General features: G+C 35.4%; 1 protein-coding gene across 1 annotated transcript in view; it reads left to right on the forward strand.

Moving 5' to 3' along the window:
- met (MET proto-oncogene, receptor tyrosine kinase) overlaps positions 1–17,626 on the forward strand; it is a 108,975-nt gene that overhangs the window by 82,330 nt on the left and 9,019 nt on the right. The window contains exons 14-20 of the mRNA XM_056452426.1: positions 387–527; positions 2,865–3,101; positions 7,735–7,815; positions 11,911–12,092; positions 13,460–13,569; positions 13,701–13,866; positions 16,175–16,311. Of these exons, the coding sequence (XP_056308401.1) occupies positions 387–527; positions 2,865–3,101; positions 7,735–7,815; positions 11,911–12,092; positions 13,460–13,569; positions 13,701–13,866; positions 16,175–16,311 (1,054 nt within the window). The remainder of the gene's footprint in view (positions 1–386; positions 528–2,864; positions 3,102–7,734; positions 7,816–11,910; positions 12,093–13,459; positions 13,570–13,700; positions 13,867–16,174; positions 16,312–17,626) is intronic.

Raw genomic sequence — 17,626 nt, forward strand, 5'->3', positions numbered from 1 at the left:
CAATTTAGTATTAATACAAATCTTTTGATTTATTTTCATACATTTATGTAGTTTTAAAGATATTTTATGTATTTGCATTAAACAACACCTAAACAGCAAAAACCCATTTCAAAAATACAATAACGACAAGCATGTCTTGCACTTAAAGGTCAGTTTAGCGACCAGTTCTTAGTTGCCCTTACATCCAGAGTCATCAAACCTGCTAATGTTGATCAGAATGAACTGAATGTCAATGCAATGACAGCGTGAGATGAAGAAAGAGAGCTGTTTCTGGGTTGTTTGTGGGAGTTGACACTGCTGAAGTCCAATGGTGGAGCGACCTGTCCCTTTTTTTCTCTCACCTCTCCTCGGTCTCTGTCTCACCCTCTGTCTCTCTCTGGTTGTAGATTTAGCTAAGGCTATGGTTTGGTATGACGGCCGGGCTCACATTCCGCACTTGGACATGTTGGCAAACGCGAGGAGTGTCAGTCCCACTAATGAAATGGTCTCTCACGAGTCGGTGGACTATAGAACCACTTTGCTTGAGGGTATGTTTCCACGCTTCGCTGCCTCTCGCTCAAAACACGCCGCTGGTGGAGGTTTGCTTTCTTTGCTGATCTCAGACCAGCTTTGCTGTTTCTCTCTCTATAGCTCTTGATAGGCAAGACTGGTCTTAGATCAACTTTTTTTCTCCAAACATACACTTTTCTGACTTTCCTTTCTCCAACCCTCCTGCACACCTTGGTAACAGAAATGCTGACCATTTATAGTTATAAATGTAAATATACAGTTGACGGCAACATTTTTAGTCTGTAAAATTCTTCTATATTTCATTAGTCATAATCCTTCATTTAACTGAGAGATTTTTAAAAACATACTAGTTTTAATTACTAATTCTTTGCAAGACAGTATTCAGATTAAAGTGCAATTTAAAGCTAACTAGGCTAATTAGGTTAGCTAGGCAATTTAGGTTAATTAGGCAAGTCATTGGACAACAGTGGTTTGTTCTGTAGCGAATCGAAACAATGTTGTTTTTTAAAGCGGCTAATAATATTGACCTTAAAAATTATTTTCAAATGTTTGTTATTTTCAACCAAACTAAAAGTAATAAGACTTTCTCCAGAAAAAAATAAATAATAATAGGACATACTGTGGAAAAATGTCTCTCTCTGATAAACGTCACTTTGAAAATATTTGAAAAAAATTATAATTTCACAGAAAGGCTAGTAATTTTGCTTTCAACTGTATATATAGGCACTGTATATGTGTGCTTCTCCTTTAAAAGACATCTCTATACATGTACTATCACTTGAAAAAAAAAAAGAGCTTCTAAAAAAACCTTAGTCAATCATCCATTTTCTATTAAAATTTTGCTTTAGGATAGAACTTAGTGATACCTGATATAATTAGTCATTGATAAATAAATATATAAATAATAAATAAATAATGAATGAATGAATATATGTATATAATATATATATATTTATATAAATACATAAACAAAATAAATTAAAATAAATAAATAAATAAATAAATAAATAAATAAATAATAAATAAATAAATAAATAAATAAATAAATAAATAAATAATAAATAAATAAATAAATAAATAAATAAATACTATTACTACTAATGGTCATCTGTCGGACTTCTAAGAATATTGCATGCTGCCAGATTTGCTGAAATCAAAAGCAGAAGAAACCAAAGAATAAATAAACCAGCAACAAAGCATATGATGTACATGTAGCATGTCTATTCTGCATGGTATGTGAGAATCTCTTGCATTCTCTGCTGGTTTGATTGAAAAACAGATACAAGAGCACTGAATCAGGCGCTCACATTGTAGAGCTTTTACAGCATGCCAGATACTTCGCATCCATTGATATGTACACACTCTTATAAATAAAGGTACAAAATCTGTTATTAGGGCTGTCCCCTTTTAAATGGTACATTTTGTACTAGGCAGCACGGTGGCACAGTGGGTAGCACATTCGCCTCACAACAAGAAGGCCACTGGGTCGAGCCCTGGCTGCGTCAGTTGGCATTTCTGTGTGGAGTTTGCATGTTCTCACCCATGTTCGTGTGGGTTTCCTCTGGGTGCTCTGGTTTCCACCACAAGTCCAAAAACATGCCCTATAGGTGAATTGGGTAAGCTAAATTGTCCGTAGTAAATGAGTGTGCATGGATGGATGTTTCCCAGCGATGGGTTGCAGCTGGAAGGGCAGCCGCTGCATAAAACATATGCTGGATAAGTTGGCGGTTCATTCCGGAATAAGGGACTAAGCCGAAAAGAAAATGAATGAATTTTTGTACTAATATGTACCTCTAATGTTCCAAAATGGACCCTTTAGTAGCTAATATGTACATTTAAGTATAAAAGTGTTTCTTTTGAAAAGATACTGCCCCAGTGACAAATTTTTACATGTTTTTGAGAGTATCAGTGTGCTTACTTCACAGTCATGACATGGACAAAGAAAATACATCTAATCTAATAATGTAATATATTATTCAACTTACTGTATATTATTCTAAGCCTCCATCTCAATCACTGGCAGGAGAAATCTAACATTTAATTAGCCAGTGTCCATCATTAGACATTATTTAGTCACCTCAGTTTAATATTTGGTCACATATGCGAATGGTTTACTCTAATTGTGAAGGGGTTTCTCTCTCTAAAGACATTGCATGCTCTCTTGCCACCTTTTTTTGTCTGTAAAGACGAAAAAAATCCCCTCTCATGTGTATAGCGGGGTTTAGAGTTTCCTCCACTCTTTGTAGTTGCTGTAATGACTCTGCCTCCCAGACTTTCTCTGCTTTGTTCAGGTGACCCCAGGCCTCTGTGAACAAGCCATTGACTTCTGACCTCTCGACCCCATTGCCTTGCAGACCAAAACTTGCCTCTGTCTCAGACAGAGTCCTGCCGACCTCATCTCTACGCTCATTCCCATGTGGATCTGTCCCCAATGCTCGGGCCCTTGGAAGGGGACCTGGCGTCTCCGCTGCTGCCCTCTACAGCGCCTATAGATCTAGGCAGCCTCCATCCTGAGCTGCTGAAGGAGGTCCAGCATGTGGTCATCGCAAGAGAAGATCTGCTCTTACATGTCAACGAGATCATCGGGAGAGGTGAGGAGACACAAATATCTGTATTAAACATAACAAACCCAGAAATGAAAGCTCTGTCAGCACTTACTCACCCGCCACTTGAGTTTCTGTTGAACGCAAATGAATCGGGTCAATCTGTGCTTTTGAAAACACTATTGGTTGGGTTTAAGGAAAGAAGGAGCAGGGTGGTCCAGTCATTCAGTCAGTCATTCAGTCAGTCAGTTGACAGCGGCCTCTGGTGGATTTACGCAAGAAGAACATGCACGAATGGCACTCAAGAGAGAAATTTGAGATCTGAAAAAGCGTGCACAGCGGCCTCTGGTGGATTTGCGAAAACAAAAACTGCAAAAACACGTGCCTCCTGGGATGTATCTGGCACTTCTTCAGAAATGTATATAGCGGTATGGTTTCAGAATGAGCCTGGGTTGTTTGGATGTCAGGGTCACCAAATTCCAGCATTCTTAAAATATTTTCTTTTGTTGTCATCAAAAAAAAGAAACTCATAAAGGTTTGGAAATGAGGGTGAATAAATGTGAAGTGTATTGTCACTTTTGGTGACCATTTTAAAATAGTTATTAGTTTATTAAAGTAAAGATTTAGATTAAATGTCAAATGATCCTTATTATTATTTTGAAAATCCTTTTCAAACTTTTAAAAATGTATTTAATATACACACAATACTATATAGGGTGGCGCGGGGGCGCAGTAGGTTGTGCTGTCGTGTCACAGCATGAAGATCGCTGATTCGAGCCTCGGCTGGGTCAGTTGGCATTTCTGTGTGGAGTTTGCATGTTCTCCCCGTGTTCGCGTGGATTTCCTCTGAGGTTTTCCCTACAGTCCAAAGACATGCGGTACAGGTGAATTGGGTGAGCTAAATTGTACGTAGTGTATGTGTGTGAATGAGAGTGTATGGGTGTTTCACAGTGATGGGTTGCAGCTGGAAGGGCATCCGCTGCATAAAACATGGGCTTTATAAGTTGGCGGTTCATTCCGCTGTGGCGACCCCAGATTAATAAAGGCACTAAGCCGAAAAGAAAATGAATGAATGATTACTATATATGTTAACTAAATTTAAACTGAGGAAAAACAGTTTGGCATAATCATTTACTATTTCTAAAAGGAAAAAAAGCTGTGAAGCAACAATTAAAATGTAAAGGAAAAAAAAGAAAAAGACTGCTAAACAAGGGATGTGACCCAATGTCAGAAATTATGTTTTCTAGAAAATCTTAATTAAAGGGACATGTCATACCAAAAATTACAATTTCTTTACAATTTGCTCACCCTCAAGTGGTTCAAACGTGTCTTTCTTCTGTTGAACATGAAATATATTCTGAAGAATTTCAAAAGTCTTTGGCTGCTGCTTTCTAACCTTATTCAGAATATATTCTTTTCTGTTCAATAGTGTGTGTGTAAATGATAAGGGAATTTTCATTTTTGGGTGAACCAAGGCACAATATAATGTATATAATATAATATAATATAATATAATATAATATAATATAATATAATATAATATAATATAATATAATATAATATAATATAATATAATATAATATAATATAATATAGTAATGTAATGTAATGTAATATAAGATAAGATAAGATAAGATAAGATAATAATATAATATAATATAATATAATATAATATAATATAATATAATAATGTAATGTAATGTAATGTAATGTAATATAATATAATATAATATAGTAATATAATATAATATAATATAATATAATATAATATAATAATGTAATGTAATGTAATATAATATAATATAATATAATATAATATAATATAATATAATATAATATAATATAATATAATATAATATAATATAATATAATATAATATAATATAATACAATAAAATATAATAATAATACTTTTATAATTACCTTGTGTGTGTGCTATCACTTTTGTCAGATGCTTTTATTTAACCCATTAAAACAATTGATCATCAACTCCTACAGTATTTGTTATTGACCATTGTGTCTTTGTACTGTTACTGTAACACATTTAGCACAAAACATCTCCCCCACCCCCCTGCATTACAAGAAACCCAATATCTCAATTGAGGGATTTGGCAGAGGGCATCATATTCACCCGTGGTTAAAGCTAAAGGGTTAAACTTTGACAATCCGCCCAGCAGCTTGGACATTTGAACGTTAAATTGCCCCGTCATCCCATTGTCCCACCGAGTATGGGGGTGTGAATGTACATATCAGATTTACAGTAAATCTCAGGTAAAAAAAAAAAAACTCCAGTCCTCCCCAAAACCCAACACAATACACTCCATTGGAGAAACCAAACCCTGTTTGTGCATGTGACAAGGAGCGATTTATAGAGCTGGAGGAAAAGGCCGTGTGTATATGAGAGTATGTTGGGGTGCTCGGGGTGGCATGTGTGGTGATTTGTTTCCGTGTTAAATTCCAGGCTCATTGTTGGGCCGTTTCAGGGCTCCGTGCCGGTAATCTGACTCGCCTGCCATCTGGGAAGACGTGATAGCTGAGCTGGAGAGAGATTATAGCACTCCACGCTCTATTATTTCAACACAACATCCCCACTCTGTTCTCCCTGCCCTCATTAGAGAGGATACTCTTGTAATTGGTTAATCTTTTAGTTATAACACAACACTGAGCTCCAGACGTCCCGCTTGAGTTCATATTTCACAGTCTTGAGGCAGTCATTCTTTTATGTGGCTGTTTTGAGAAGATTCAGTAACATATTAGACTATGTTTGAGATCAAAGGTTTGAACAAAGCCATAGTAATTCAGGTTCTTGCAAACGGTTTGTGCTGCAGATGTGAATTACATCGTACCTGAAATTAGATGGAAAGAGCTCACATCCAGTAAGTGTGATTTATGTTAAATGAAAATACAGTACAGTAATGTTACAATTAAAGTTTTCTTTTTAAAATTTTAAAATACTTAGCAATTATATTTTCATAAATTCCTGTGGCATAGATCATGTTTTTTATAGTGTCATTACACCAGTTTGTAGTGAAAAATTACATTTTTTCAGAATACTTTGATAAATGTACACTGCCTGACAAAAGTCTTGTCGCCTATCCACGTTTTAGGTGCAAAAAATAATAATTTGACTTCTAGTTGATCATTTGGTATCAGAAGTGGCTTATATGAAAGGCAAAGGCTTCTAGATTACCCTTATTTTTCCAAAAAAATATGATCATGCCTTGATTTTTAATTATTTGATTAGGACAGTAAGGTCTGACTTTGCTTAAACAAAAGTCTTGTCACTTAACAGAAATAATGTACAGTATAGAACAGGCAGGGGCAAACTTGATCCTCGAGGTCCGGTGTCCCTGCAGAGTTTTGCACCAACACTAATCAAACACACCTGAACACCCTAATTAGTGTCTTCAAGATCACTAGAAAGGTACAAGCAGGTGTTTTTGATTAGGATTGGTGCAAAACTATGCAGGGACACCGGCCCTCCAGGATCGAGTTTGCCCATCCCTGGTATAGAATATAAAGTCATGGTGCAGTGGAAAAGGAATTAATATTGTGTATGTCCCCCATGAGCTTGGAGGAATGCATCCATATATCTCTGCAATGACTCAAATAACTTATTAATAAAGTCATCTGGAATGGCAAAGAAAGCATTCTTGCAGGACTTCTAGAGTTCATCAAGATTCTTTGGATTCATCTTCAATGCCTGCTCCTTCATCTTGCCCCAGATATGCTCAATAATGTTCATGTCTGGTGACTGGACTGGCCAATCCTGGAGCACCTTGACCTTCTTTGCTTTCAGGAACTTAGATGTGGAGGCTGACGTATGAGAAGGAGCGCTATCCTGCTGAAGTATTTGCCCTCTCCTGTGGTTTGTAATGTAATGGGCAGCACAAATGTCTTGATACCTCAGGCTGTTGATGTTGCCATTGACTCTGCAGATCTCTCATACACCCCTATACTGAACGTAAACCCCAAACCATGATTTTTCCTTCACCAAACTTGACTGATATCTGTGAGAATCTTGGGTCCATGTGGGTTCCAATAGGTCTTCTGCAGTATTTGTGATGATTGGGATGCAACAGATGATTTATCAGAAAAATCTACTTTCTGCCACTTTTCCAAATGATCAAGTAGAACTAACAAGTTATTATTTGTTGCTCTTATAACTGGGGTCGATGACAAAACTTTTGTCAGGCAGTGTCATGTTGAAAAGAACAGCAATTGAAAAGACTTTGTAATAAGAAGTATAACTTTAACCCTTTTATAAGCAGTGTAACCATCCATGTTAATGTTTTATGCAAAGATTATCAATACAAAAGTAAAGTAATTTAGTTGAGAGGGGTGTCAGGAACACAATTTAGCCAAACAAATTGGTCAAATATTATAAATAAAATCTTCCTGTATCTTCCCGTACTGTTCAAAATCCAAACCTAAAACCAACCTTACACTGTAACTTCCTGTGATTTAAGAAAGGGCATAGCCATACTACACGAGGCTCGTCTGAGAGTTAAACCTCAGTTGTAGTCACAGCACAATGTTTTCACACTTCATTGTTCTTGTTTTTGGCCTCAATGCCACACGTACCTGCTACTGTATGCCCACACTCCTCCCTGGCATAAAGTGCTTTGATAGATTGATGTGCTAATAATCTCTGCCATCTTTTCCTGTCTTTGTGTGCACCAGGGCACTTCGGCTGTGTGTTTCATGGAACCCTCCTCGAGCCAGATGGCCAGAAGCAGCACTGCGCCATCAAGTCCTTAAACCGTGAGTTTGACAACATAAGAGAGCTGCAACAATCTCATTGGATGGGCATCATTCATAAGGTTTTTAGGGAGTCTGTTGTGCCAAAGACCCTTTAATCTTGGTAAAACCACTGTAGCCGGGTTTCCATCACCCGGTGTTAAAATGCATTCTGAAATATGCATGAGAAATGAGCTAATTTCAAATAAAATTCTCTTAACGTGGAGTTTAACACTTGCTTGGGATGGTGTTGGACTTCAAAAAAGGGTTAATGTGAAATATGGGAGATGAGAACTCATTTGCGAAATGAAACCTCCTTGACCATTGCTGTTTTCATTATGCCTGCTTTGTTTACTGTTGGTTACTAGGCTACCAATACTACAGTCATCCACTCTAACAACTTGATAAAAAACACACCTAAATTGTATTTAGGATTTATTTTCGTTTAAGTGAACTTTGAAAAGATTTGGTTCACATTGGGATGGAAATCCGTCTTGTTAGCTTTAACAAGATTAGCTTTAACAGCTTAAAATTCATTACAGGGCACAGGTCATGAAATTTCAACTTTTGCCATGTTTAAGTACTATAACTGAGTCCCAGTGCATCTAATAACCCAGAAAACTGGTTATTGCCTTTAATCCACCACTCGTTATTTCTTACATTATGGCTGTGTGATATTTGCTTGTTTAATTGTTTCTGTCAGAATAACATGTGATGGTTATGCCCTCTTCTGGAAAAAAGTCCCTTTATGGCAAGTCATTTCACTCAGCAGCCATCTTTGAATCCCCTCTCGGGCAGTATGCAACATCAAATTCTCCAAAACTCTTTGCCAAGCTTACGATTACATTACATATTTGGAACCAACAATAAAATTAAACAACAACTGTCTTATAAGTTTCGTTTCTAAATGTCAGAATCAAACAAAATTGGCCTTTTTTTCAGGATGCCCAAGCTAATGCGTATGAGCACTCGAAAGGAACGAGATCACGACACCAACCTCATGTATGGCAGTGTTACACTTTATCATCCTCTGGATAATGCTTTGTCAGATCACGCTGCTCTTCTGAACTAATCCACAACTTGGTCTTGATGGTGAATCTTTTCCAAGCATTTGAGTAGTTGCTGCTGTCATGTGATGTGTGTTTGACAGAACGGACTGTACCTTGCGTTCGTTTCATACAGATTACAAAACCCAAAAAAAACGTTTCAAGTGCACTTGGTTCATTTAAAAGTAGAGATTTCAAGCTTTATGTGGATATATTTTTTATGTCTGTGAAGTATTCACTGAGATTCCAGTGTGTTTGTTGACCACCAACCTGTCCTAAAAGCACACGTCTGGTCCAAGCTTCTCCCCTGGAGAAACATCAGTCTGTTGTGATCGATGATTGGCTCCTGTAATAGTAGGCTGGGCTTCATTTGTCATATAGACCATTACACGTTTCCTGAGTCAAAACTATACAAGTTTAGCCTTTGCTGGAAAGCAGCTGTTCATTTGCATTTAAAAGGACACACAAGCTTTAATAAATTATCTGTGGGGTATTTTGAGCTGAAACTTCACGGACTCTAGACATTTATTTTACATAGTAATAAAAGAAAACGTCCACTTTAAATCCTATAGGAACCTCTATTTAGATGCATAATTAAGCATCTCGGTTATAAGTTCATTCTGAACTCAGTGTGACATCTCCTTACTGAGAGATGACGTATGACTGTTGTGGTTGTTTTAATATGGCTGTGTGTTGAAGATGATGATGATGAATGCATTGCAGAGCAGCCGTATTGTATTAGAGATGTCTCTAATCACGTCATGTCACTGAGAGCTTTTAGATTTATGACCCAGCTTTGTTTTTATGTCTCAGTTCTTCTTAACACTGTTACCTAACTAGACTGTATCAATGTGTCATGTTTACCTTTTACTTTTCGATACATTTTTGTGTATTTCAGTGTAATTTTATCAATATTAGATATTATTATAGTTATTATTAGAATCCTAATTGTTTTATATTTAAATTATATATATATATATATATATATATATATATATATATATATATATATATATATATATATATATATATATATATACAGTGCTCAGCATACAGTTGAAGTCAGAATTATTAGCCCCCCTGAATTTTTAGCCCCACTGTTTATTTCTTTCCCAATTTGTTTTTAACTGAGAGAAGATTTTTTTCAACACACTTCTAAACATAATAGTTTTAATAACTCATTTCTAATAATTGATTTATTTTATCTTTGCCATGATGACAGTAAATAATATTTTACTAGATATTTTTCAAGGCACTTCTATACAGCTTAAAGGTACATTTAAAGGCTTCACTAGGTTAATTAGGTTAACTAGGCAGGTTAGGGTAATTAGGCAAGTTATTGTATAACTTTGATTTGTTCTGTAGACTACTGAAAAAATATAGCTTAAAGGGTCTAATAATTTTGACCCTAAAATGGTTTTTAAAAAATAAAAACTCTTATTCTAGCTGAAATAAAACAAATATGACTTTCTCCAGAAGAAAAAATATTATCAGACATACTGTGAAAATTTCCTTGCTCTGTTAAACATAATTTGGGAAATTTTTAAAAAAGAAAAAAAATCTAATAATTCTGATTTCAACTGTATATGAGTGCACCCCCCACAAATCTCTCATTTAAATGAATTTTTTCTATAGGAAGCTTTACAATATTATATTTGTGCAAATACATTACTTTAGTCAGTACTGAAGCCAAATCTGGAGGTAATCTAACAAAATAACTTATGATAACGGTTCAAAATTTAGTAGCCCAAATGTATGTTATAGAAAAATATTAAATAGAATTTTCAAAAACAGCAAAAATCAAGAGAAACAAAAAAATATACAATTTTGTTCAAATTTTGTAGTTTGTAATTTGTTTTTGCAATGTTGTGCTTGAATTTAAATGTATTATCTTTCATTTCTGAATATGCTCTATGACTAAAATATTATTTTCATAAATATACCTGTTTAATAAATCTGTTTTGCTCAAATGCATCAATATATATTACCTATATTCACAGAGAATTGGATAAAAATATTCATTTTCAAAATGGGGTGTACTGAGTTATGCTGAGCACTGTACATATTTTTACAAAATTTTGTTTTGATTTGTTTAGTATATAAAGATAAAATTAAATAAAAATTTTAAAAGCCTTAATACAATATTTCTTTTTCATTTTTATAATTGTTTAAAGTGTGTATTTTTTATATTTACGTTTAATATAAATTTTTTTTGATTTATTAAAAATTATATTTAACTAAATTTACAATATAATGCATTTTAATACTTAATTTTATTTTATTTGATCCAGTTTGCCAACAGTAACTAAAATATATTTGAATTTATACAGACATTTACAATTAAATATAACAAAACAGAACAAAAACCTGAAATAAAATTGAATAGAAATTTTAAAAATAAAAATTCACATTATTTCAAAGTATATGTGAAAATACTGCATGCCTTACCCTAAAAAAGTAGTTTTTATGTTTTTAGTTTTAGCTGACTGTTTTAGCTTGTGCATCTGTATGCATCAATCACAACAAAGAATGAATAAATAATAGCGAAGAATTGATTGACTGCTTTTGAGCTGTTCCCAGATCTCTTTTGCTCTTTTGAGAATCCAGCAGTCAGTGTAGCGTAGGATACCTCATTGCTCAGGATCAGTCTACTGTAAAACATGCACACACAAGCCGGCTCTCTTTTTTGAGCACCCATAAGCCTCTCTTTCTCTTAGTGAAAGGTTAAACATCTGTTTAATCTCCCCAAAACGCGAACGCCCCACCAACAAGATTAAAACAGGACCGGCAGAATCTCAAATCTCAGCTCATGTCACAGTGGATTAAGTCTCGCTCCAAAACCTCCCGGCTGAAATATCAGGCCTTGTGTGTGTATGTGTGTGATAAAACACTTGATAGTGTTGCAGATAATTTATAAGTGGTGATGAATGGTTCACTGACAATTTGGCAGGTTTATTGCAAACTCAGAAAATGTATAGCGGGAGAGATGTTAAAAGTCATTTTGCATGTGTAAATCTAGGATGGGGTGACACTGAAGACCATTGTGGTGACTATTTGAACTTTTGTGTGGCAGGAATCACGGATATCGAGGAAGTGTCTCAGTTTCTGAAGGAGGGCATCATCATGAAGGACTTCAGCCATCCCAATGTGCTTTCTCTGCTGGGAATCTGCCTGCCCAGCGAGGGTTCGCCTCTCGTCGTGTTGCCTTACATGAAGCATGGAGATCTGCGCAACTTTATCAGAGATGAAAGTCATGTACGTGAAGGCAGCAAATCCAGCACTTTAATCTTCACCCCAAAATGAAAATTGGTTTTTGATTTAGGCTCTTATGCAATCGTAGTTGACTATTTTGTTCAGTACAACATTAAAGGAGATTTTTAGCTAAAAATTCGGGTCCTTTGTGATTCAAAAAATTCAAGTCAATGGCTACCGGCGCTTTGACAGAAAAAAAAAAACATATACAGGTGACACAAAAATATTGCTGCTGATGATAAATAAGTTTTCTTATGCTTGAAAAGTAAGATTACTATAGGGAGATCACATATTTAAACTACATAACCCACAGTTGATAAATAGGTAATAATGAATAATGTGGCAAGTGAAGGTAATTAAGATAATAATGTGGTAAAAAAAAAGTTGATATACTACCTCGGTATATCATCAAGAGAAAGTGCCATTAGCAATAACTTTTTACTTCATGATTTACCAAGGATGATGATTTCTGTTACAAATTAGAGATGCTTTTTGCCCATCAAAAATTATTTGGTGAAAATTGAATAAACGGCTGAAAATATTAGATGAAAAAGGCCAGCTCTATGAAACCCACACATTTTATTAGCTGTGCAAGGCATTTGTTTTTGCACCAACCAAAGCACAAGAGCAGTGGAGAACCATCAACTACCCCAATATTCAGATTATTTACATGTAAATTTATCTATGCACGAACCACAAATGCTCAAATGCTTTTCGGGAAAAGAAAAGTCTCCTCAGCTATCGTGCAGACAGGACATTTCTATGTAGTATACTTGTTCTTGCTTTTCACAGTGCTACTGTGCTGTCATAACAATGCTCTTGACCTCATAGCCCTCAAATGATGCCTCTCAACTCGTTCACTGTCAGTGAATTCTTACTACTAATATAATGAGGTTATTTTATTGGCTTGTGTTTTGTTTTTAAATCTGTCAAGTTTAAATGATTGCATTCAATTAAAAAAATCTTACAAAATGACTTTAAATTATTTAATAAAATAATACATAATTATTATATAGCATTGTTTAATTTTTTTTGGTCAAGAATTTCCAGCCCAGAATTTTCATTTCAGTACATCCCTACTAAAAATCATATATACTGGTTAGAAAAGTTTCATTTTTGAGTGAACTATCCCTTTAAGGTTAGACTGAATGAAGGTCTGCATTCATTTAATAAGTGATTATCAAATTATGTTATCTTGAATGGGCTGAGTGAGTTTGTGATACTTTGGGGGAATTCTCTGTTAGACTGTAGTTTGAGGCAGGTCTGTAATTGTTAAAATACAAAACAATGCAACAATATTTTATGGTGAAGGGTTTTGTTGTTTTTATCATGATTGTTTTTCAATGGCGGCTTTGTTTTCTTTCCCACAGAACCCCACAGTGAAGGACCTGATGGGTTTTGGGCTGCAGGTGGCTAAAGGAATGGAGTATCTCGCCAGCAAGAAATTTGTACACCGAGACCTCGCGGCCAGAAACTGCATGTGAGTGTTTCAACATATTGACATTAGTTAGACATTAGTATCGTACACTATGTGGAGGGCACTCATGCATGCATTTTTCGTGTTTATTCTACTGTTTAAACTAATGTAAACATTGCTAACATTTCTTTCAGGCTGGACGAGAGCTATACAGTGAAGGTGGCAGATTTTGGCCTGGCCAGAGACGTGTATGATAAAGAATACTACAGCGTACACAATAAGCACGGGGTGAAGCTGCCTGTCAAATGGATGGCGTTAGAAAGCCTGCAAACACACAAGTTCACAACCAAATCTGATGTGGTGAGTATCAATGAAAAATAATATTTAATACATTTGTAATGGCATCCTTAACCCCCCCAAAAAAAGCCTTTTGTGTTTTTTGACTAAAATATCAGCTCTTATAGTCTAGAAATAGAAGATTCTCATCTAAGAAATGATTTATTTTACATTTCAAAAGAGATGATGCAAGTCTACACCAGTGTTTCTCAACCACATTCCTGGAGGACCACCAACACTACATGTTTTGGATGTCTCTTGTGTATGTCACATACAGGTCTTTCAGTCTCTGCTAATGAGCTGATGATCTAAATCTGATGTGCTTGGTTAAAGATACAGGGAAAATGTACAGAGCTGGTGGGCCTCCAGGAATGTGGTTGAGAAACACTGGCCTAGACAAAACATCCAAATGTACAAATCATCATTCATTCATTCATTCAGTTTCGGCTTAGTCTCTTATTTATCAGGGGCCGCCACAGCAAAATGAACCGCCCCTCTTCATGTATTACTTAACGAATAAAATCAACCAATAAATGTCAAGCGTTTTAGGCAACATGGGCACATTTTAATGGTCGAATTGTGCACTTTGGGGGATCAGAAGCACATTTAAATGATCAAAGCAAGCATTTTGGATGCTCATTAATGGATGGTATTATATAAGCTTAAATTAATAAATATAAGCTTATATTAATAATTAAATAAAACATTTGTTACATTTTAAGCATGTTTAAATGACCAAACTGAACATTTTAGGGCATAATAAGCATGTTTATATGATCCAGATGAGCATTTTTAAAAGTTTTTCAGCATTATAATCACAATGAACAAATTACTAAATCATTTAAATGATCAATATGACATAAATAAATCTAGAATGTTAAGATATATTTAGCACATTTAAATAGAAAATTTTACGGTGGCGCAGTGGATAGCACTGTCGGCTCACAGCAAGAAGGTCGCTGGTTCGAGCCCCAGCTGGGTCAGTTGGCATTTCTGTGTGGAGTCTGCATGTTCTCCCTTTGTTCATGTGGGTTTCCCTCGGGATGCTCCGGTTTCTCCCACAGTCCAAAGACATGTGCTGTAGGTGAATTGGGTAAGCTAAATGGTCCGTAGTGTACATGTGTATGTCCTCATCCTCCAGGTTGGAGTTTGAGCATTGGGCTAACAACCTACTTCATAAAAACTAGATGTTACAAAACACCAACATCGTGCAGCTAAATATCAACTTTGATATAAATGGCCCTGGGAGTAAGTAAATAGAAAATTTCAGCATTCAACTGCACCATAAGCACAATTATGTACAGTATATGTCAGATGGCAACAGGCTTGTTTTTTCTCTTTTGCAGATTCTAAAAGTTTTGCATACACACATACATACCTACATATACTTACATATATATTGCTTCAAGAAATGTCTGCATTCAGATGAAAATGGAGTCAAGCGGTGTAATATGTACGCCACACCTATATGTGGCACTGCAAACAAAAACAGACATAACAGCAGGATAGAATAAAATCGTAGATCTGAATTATAGAATGCAGTGAATTTGCACATAAAGCCCTACTTCTGGTCATGCGCTACTGTGATGTCATAATTTCTAAAAAGTGTCGTTCTTTCCTTTTTCCCATCTACACGGCTATGCAGGAAAATTCCACTCTTTGTAACCTGTTATCCAAAAAGTTTGTTCAAGGACATCAACAATGCCAGTGTCCAGTGAAACTTTATTAAACATTTGCAGATTCAAATTCCATTGCCATGTGGATGGGACCTACATGATCAAAACAAATGTATTTGTGCATCATGTGTTCATTTGAATGTTAAGATCAAATGTTTTTTAAGCATTTCTATATCCTCAAACATCAAATATTAGCATCATATTCAGATTATGTAAACTTAAAATGTGCAATACACTGCTGTCAAATTTTAGTTTGGTCCATTTCCAATTTTTGTCCTGCAATATTTGAAAATCCCATCTGTGTTTAAACCACTTGTGGTCTCTGGGTCACTTTGATAATATTTGCGCAGAATAGTTCTTTATCACACAGACTCATGCGTGCACCCACATGTCAGACTCAAGGTGTGTCCTGACTCATGTCCTGTTTTCTAACCTACCTGCACTTCAAATCCAATGGATGACAACACACGTGCACACTTCTGAGGAAATTTATTTCTCAACATTTACCAAACACTGCCTTGACAGTATCCTTAAATGGATTTACGACTGCTTTTCCCCCTTTTCCCTTCTTTGTTGGCCTCCATCAACTGACGGTGTTTGAGTTTTGTTTTGATAGGTGCTCACAACTCATTTCTGTGAATTTGATCTTCACGCAGTGGTCGTTTGGTGTTTTGCTGTGGGAACTGATGACCCGAGGTGCTCCGCCATACTCTGATGTGAACTCCTTCGACATTACAGTGTTTCTTCTGCAAGGCCGGAGACTGTTACAACCAGAGTTCTGCCCGGATGCACTGTAAGAGCACACATGAGCACGCTTACATGATCAAAGCGAACATGCTGGAGCATCAAAAACACGTTTAAATGAGCCAATCAAGCATTTTGAGAAATGAATTTGAGCAGTTTTGGGATCATAAGAAGCACGTTTCAGTGATCAAAGTGAGCATGCCTGGGCATCAAAGCACGTTTAAATGAAGCAAAGCATTGATCTACAAAATTAAATTGAGCATTTTTGGCATCATACACACATTTAAATGATCAAATTGAGCACATTTGGGCTTCCAAATCATATTTAAATAATCTAAACTAGTTTTTGGAACATCGTGATGCCTTTAAATGATCAAATCATGCATTTTTAGTCATCATAAGCATGTTTACATTATGACATTTTGTATTTTGGGGCATCAAACGCATGTTCAAATAATCAAACCATACATAAACATGTTCAAATGGTCAAAGTAAGCTTTTTAGGGCATCATAACCACATTTTAATGATGAAATCAAACATTCTAGGGTATCATAAATATGTTTTAGTCATCAAGATTGTTTTTAGACATTATAAATATGCTAAAATGATCAAATTGTGTGCATCATAAGCTTGCTTAAAAAATAAAACCCTACATTTTTGGGAACATTCTGGGATTTTCAAATGGAGCATATTTGGTAATCCAAATCAAGCATTTTTGACCATATTAATTTGCTTAAATAATCAAATCAGCCATTTGGGACATTGTACAGTAAGCATGTTTAAATCTACACAATTCAATGCTTGTGGGCATTTAAAACATGATTCAGTGATAAAACTGAACATTTTGGCGTCTCCAAATGCTATTTCAAGATTCAAATCAAGCATTTTGGAACACCATATAAATGTTTAACTTATAAAACAGAACATTTTTCAAACACAGTAAGCAATTTAAACATAAAATTATGCATTAACGGATGTTTTAAGCATTCTTAAATTATTCAGTTGTGTTGTATAGGCATTATAACCATGCTTAAATAATCAAATTGATCATTTATGAGCATTTTAAGCATTTTAAATGAGCAAATCTTAGATTTCTAGACACTGTACTGGATGTGCATATCAATGATTATGTGTTTTTGGCCATCATCAAAGATCAAATCGACTTTTTTGGACATCATAAACTTAAACATTCAAATAATCAATAGATGGAGCATCTTTTGGCATCCAAAGAATGTTCAATTGATCAAATCCTGCATTTTGGGGCATCATTTGCACATTTAAATAGTCAGAGCTTTGCATAGACACACACACACAAACCCATATGACACACACTTGGTCCTTCATTACAACCACACGGCACTCC

This window comes from Danio aesculapii, chromosome 25 (assembly GCF_903798145.1).
Source record: "Danio aesculapii chromosome 25, fDanAes4.1, whole genome shotgun sequence".
Taxonomy (NCBI): Eukaryota; Metazoa; Chordata; class Actinopteri; order Cypriniformes; family Danionidae; genus Danio; species Danio aesculapii.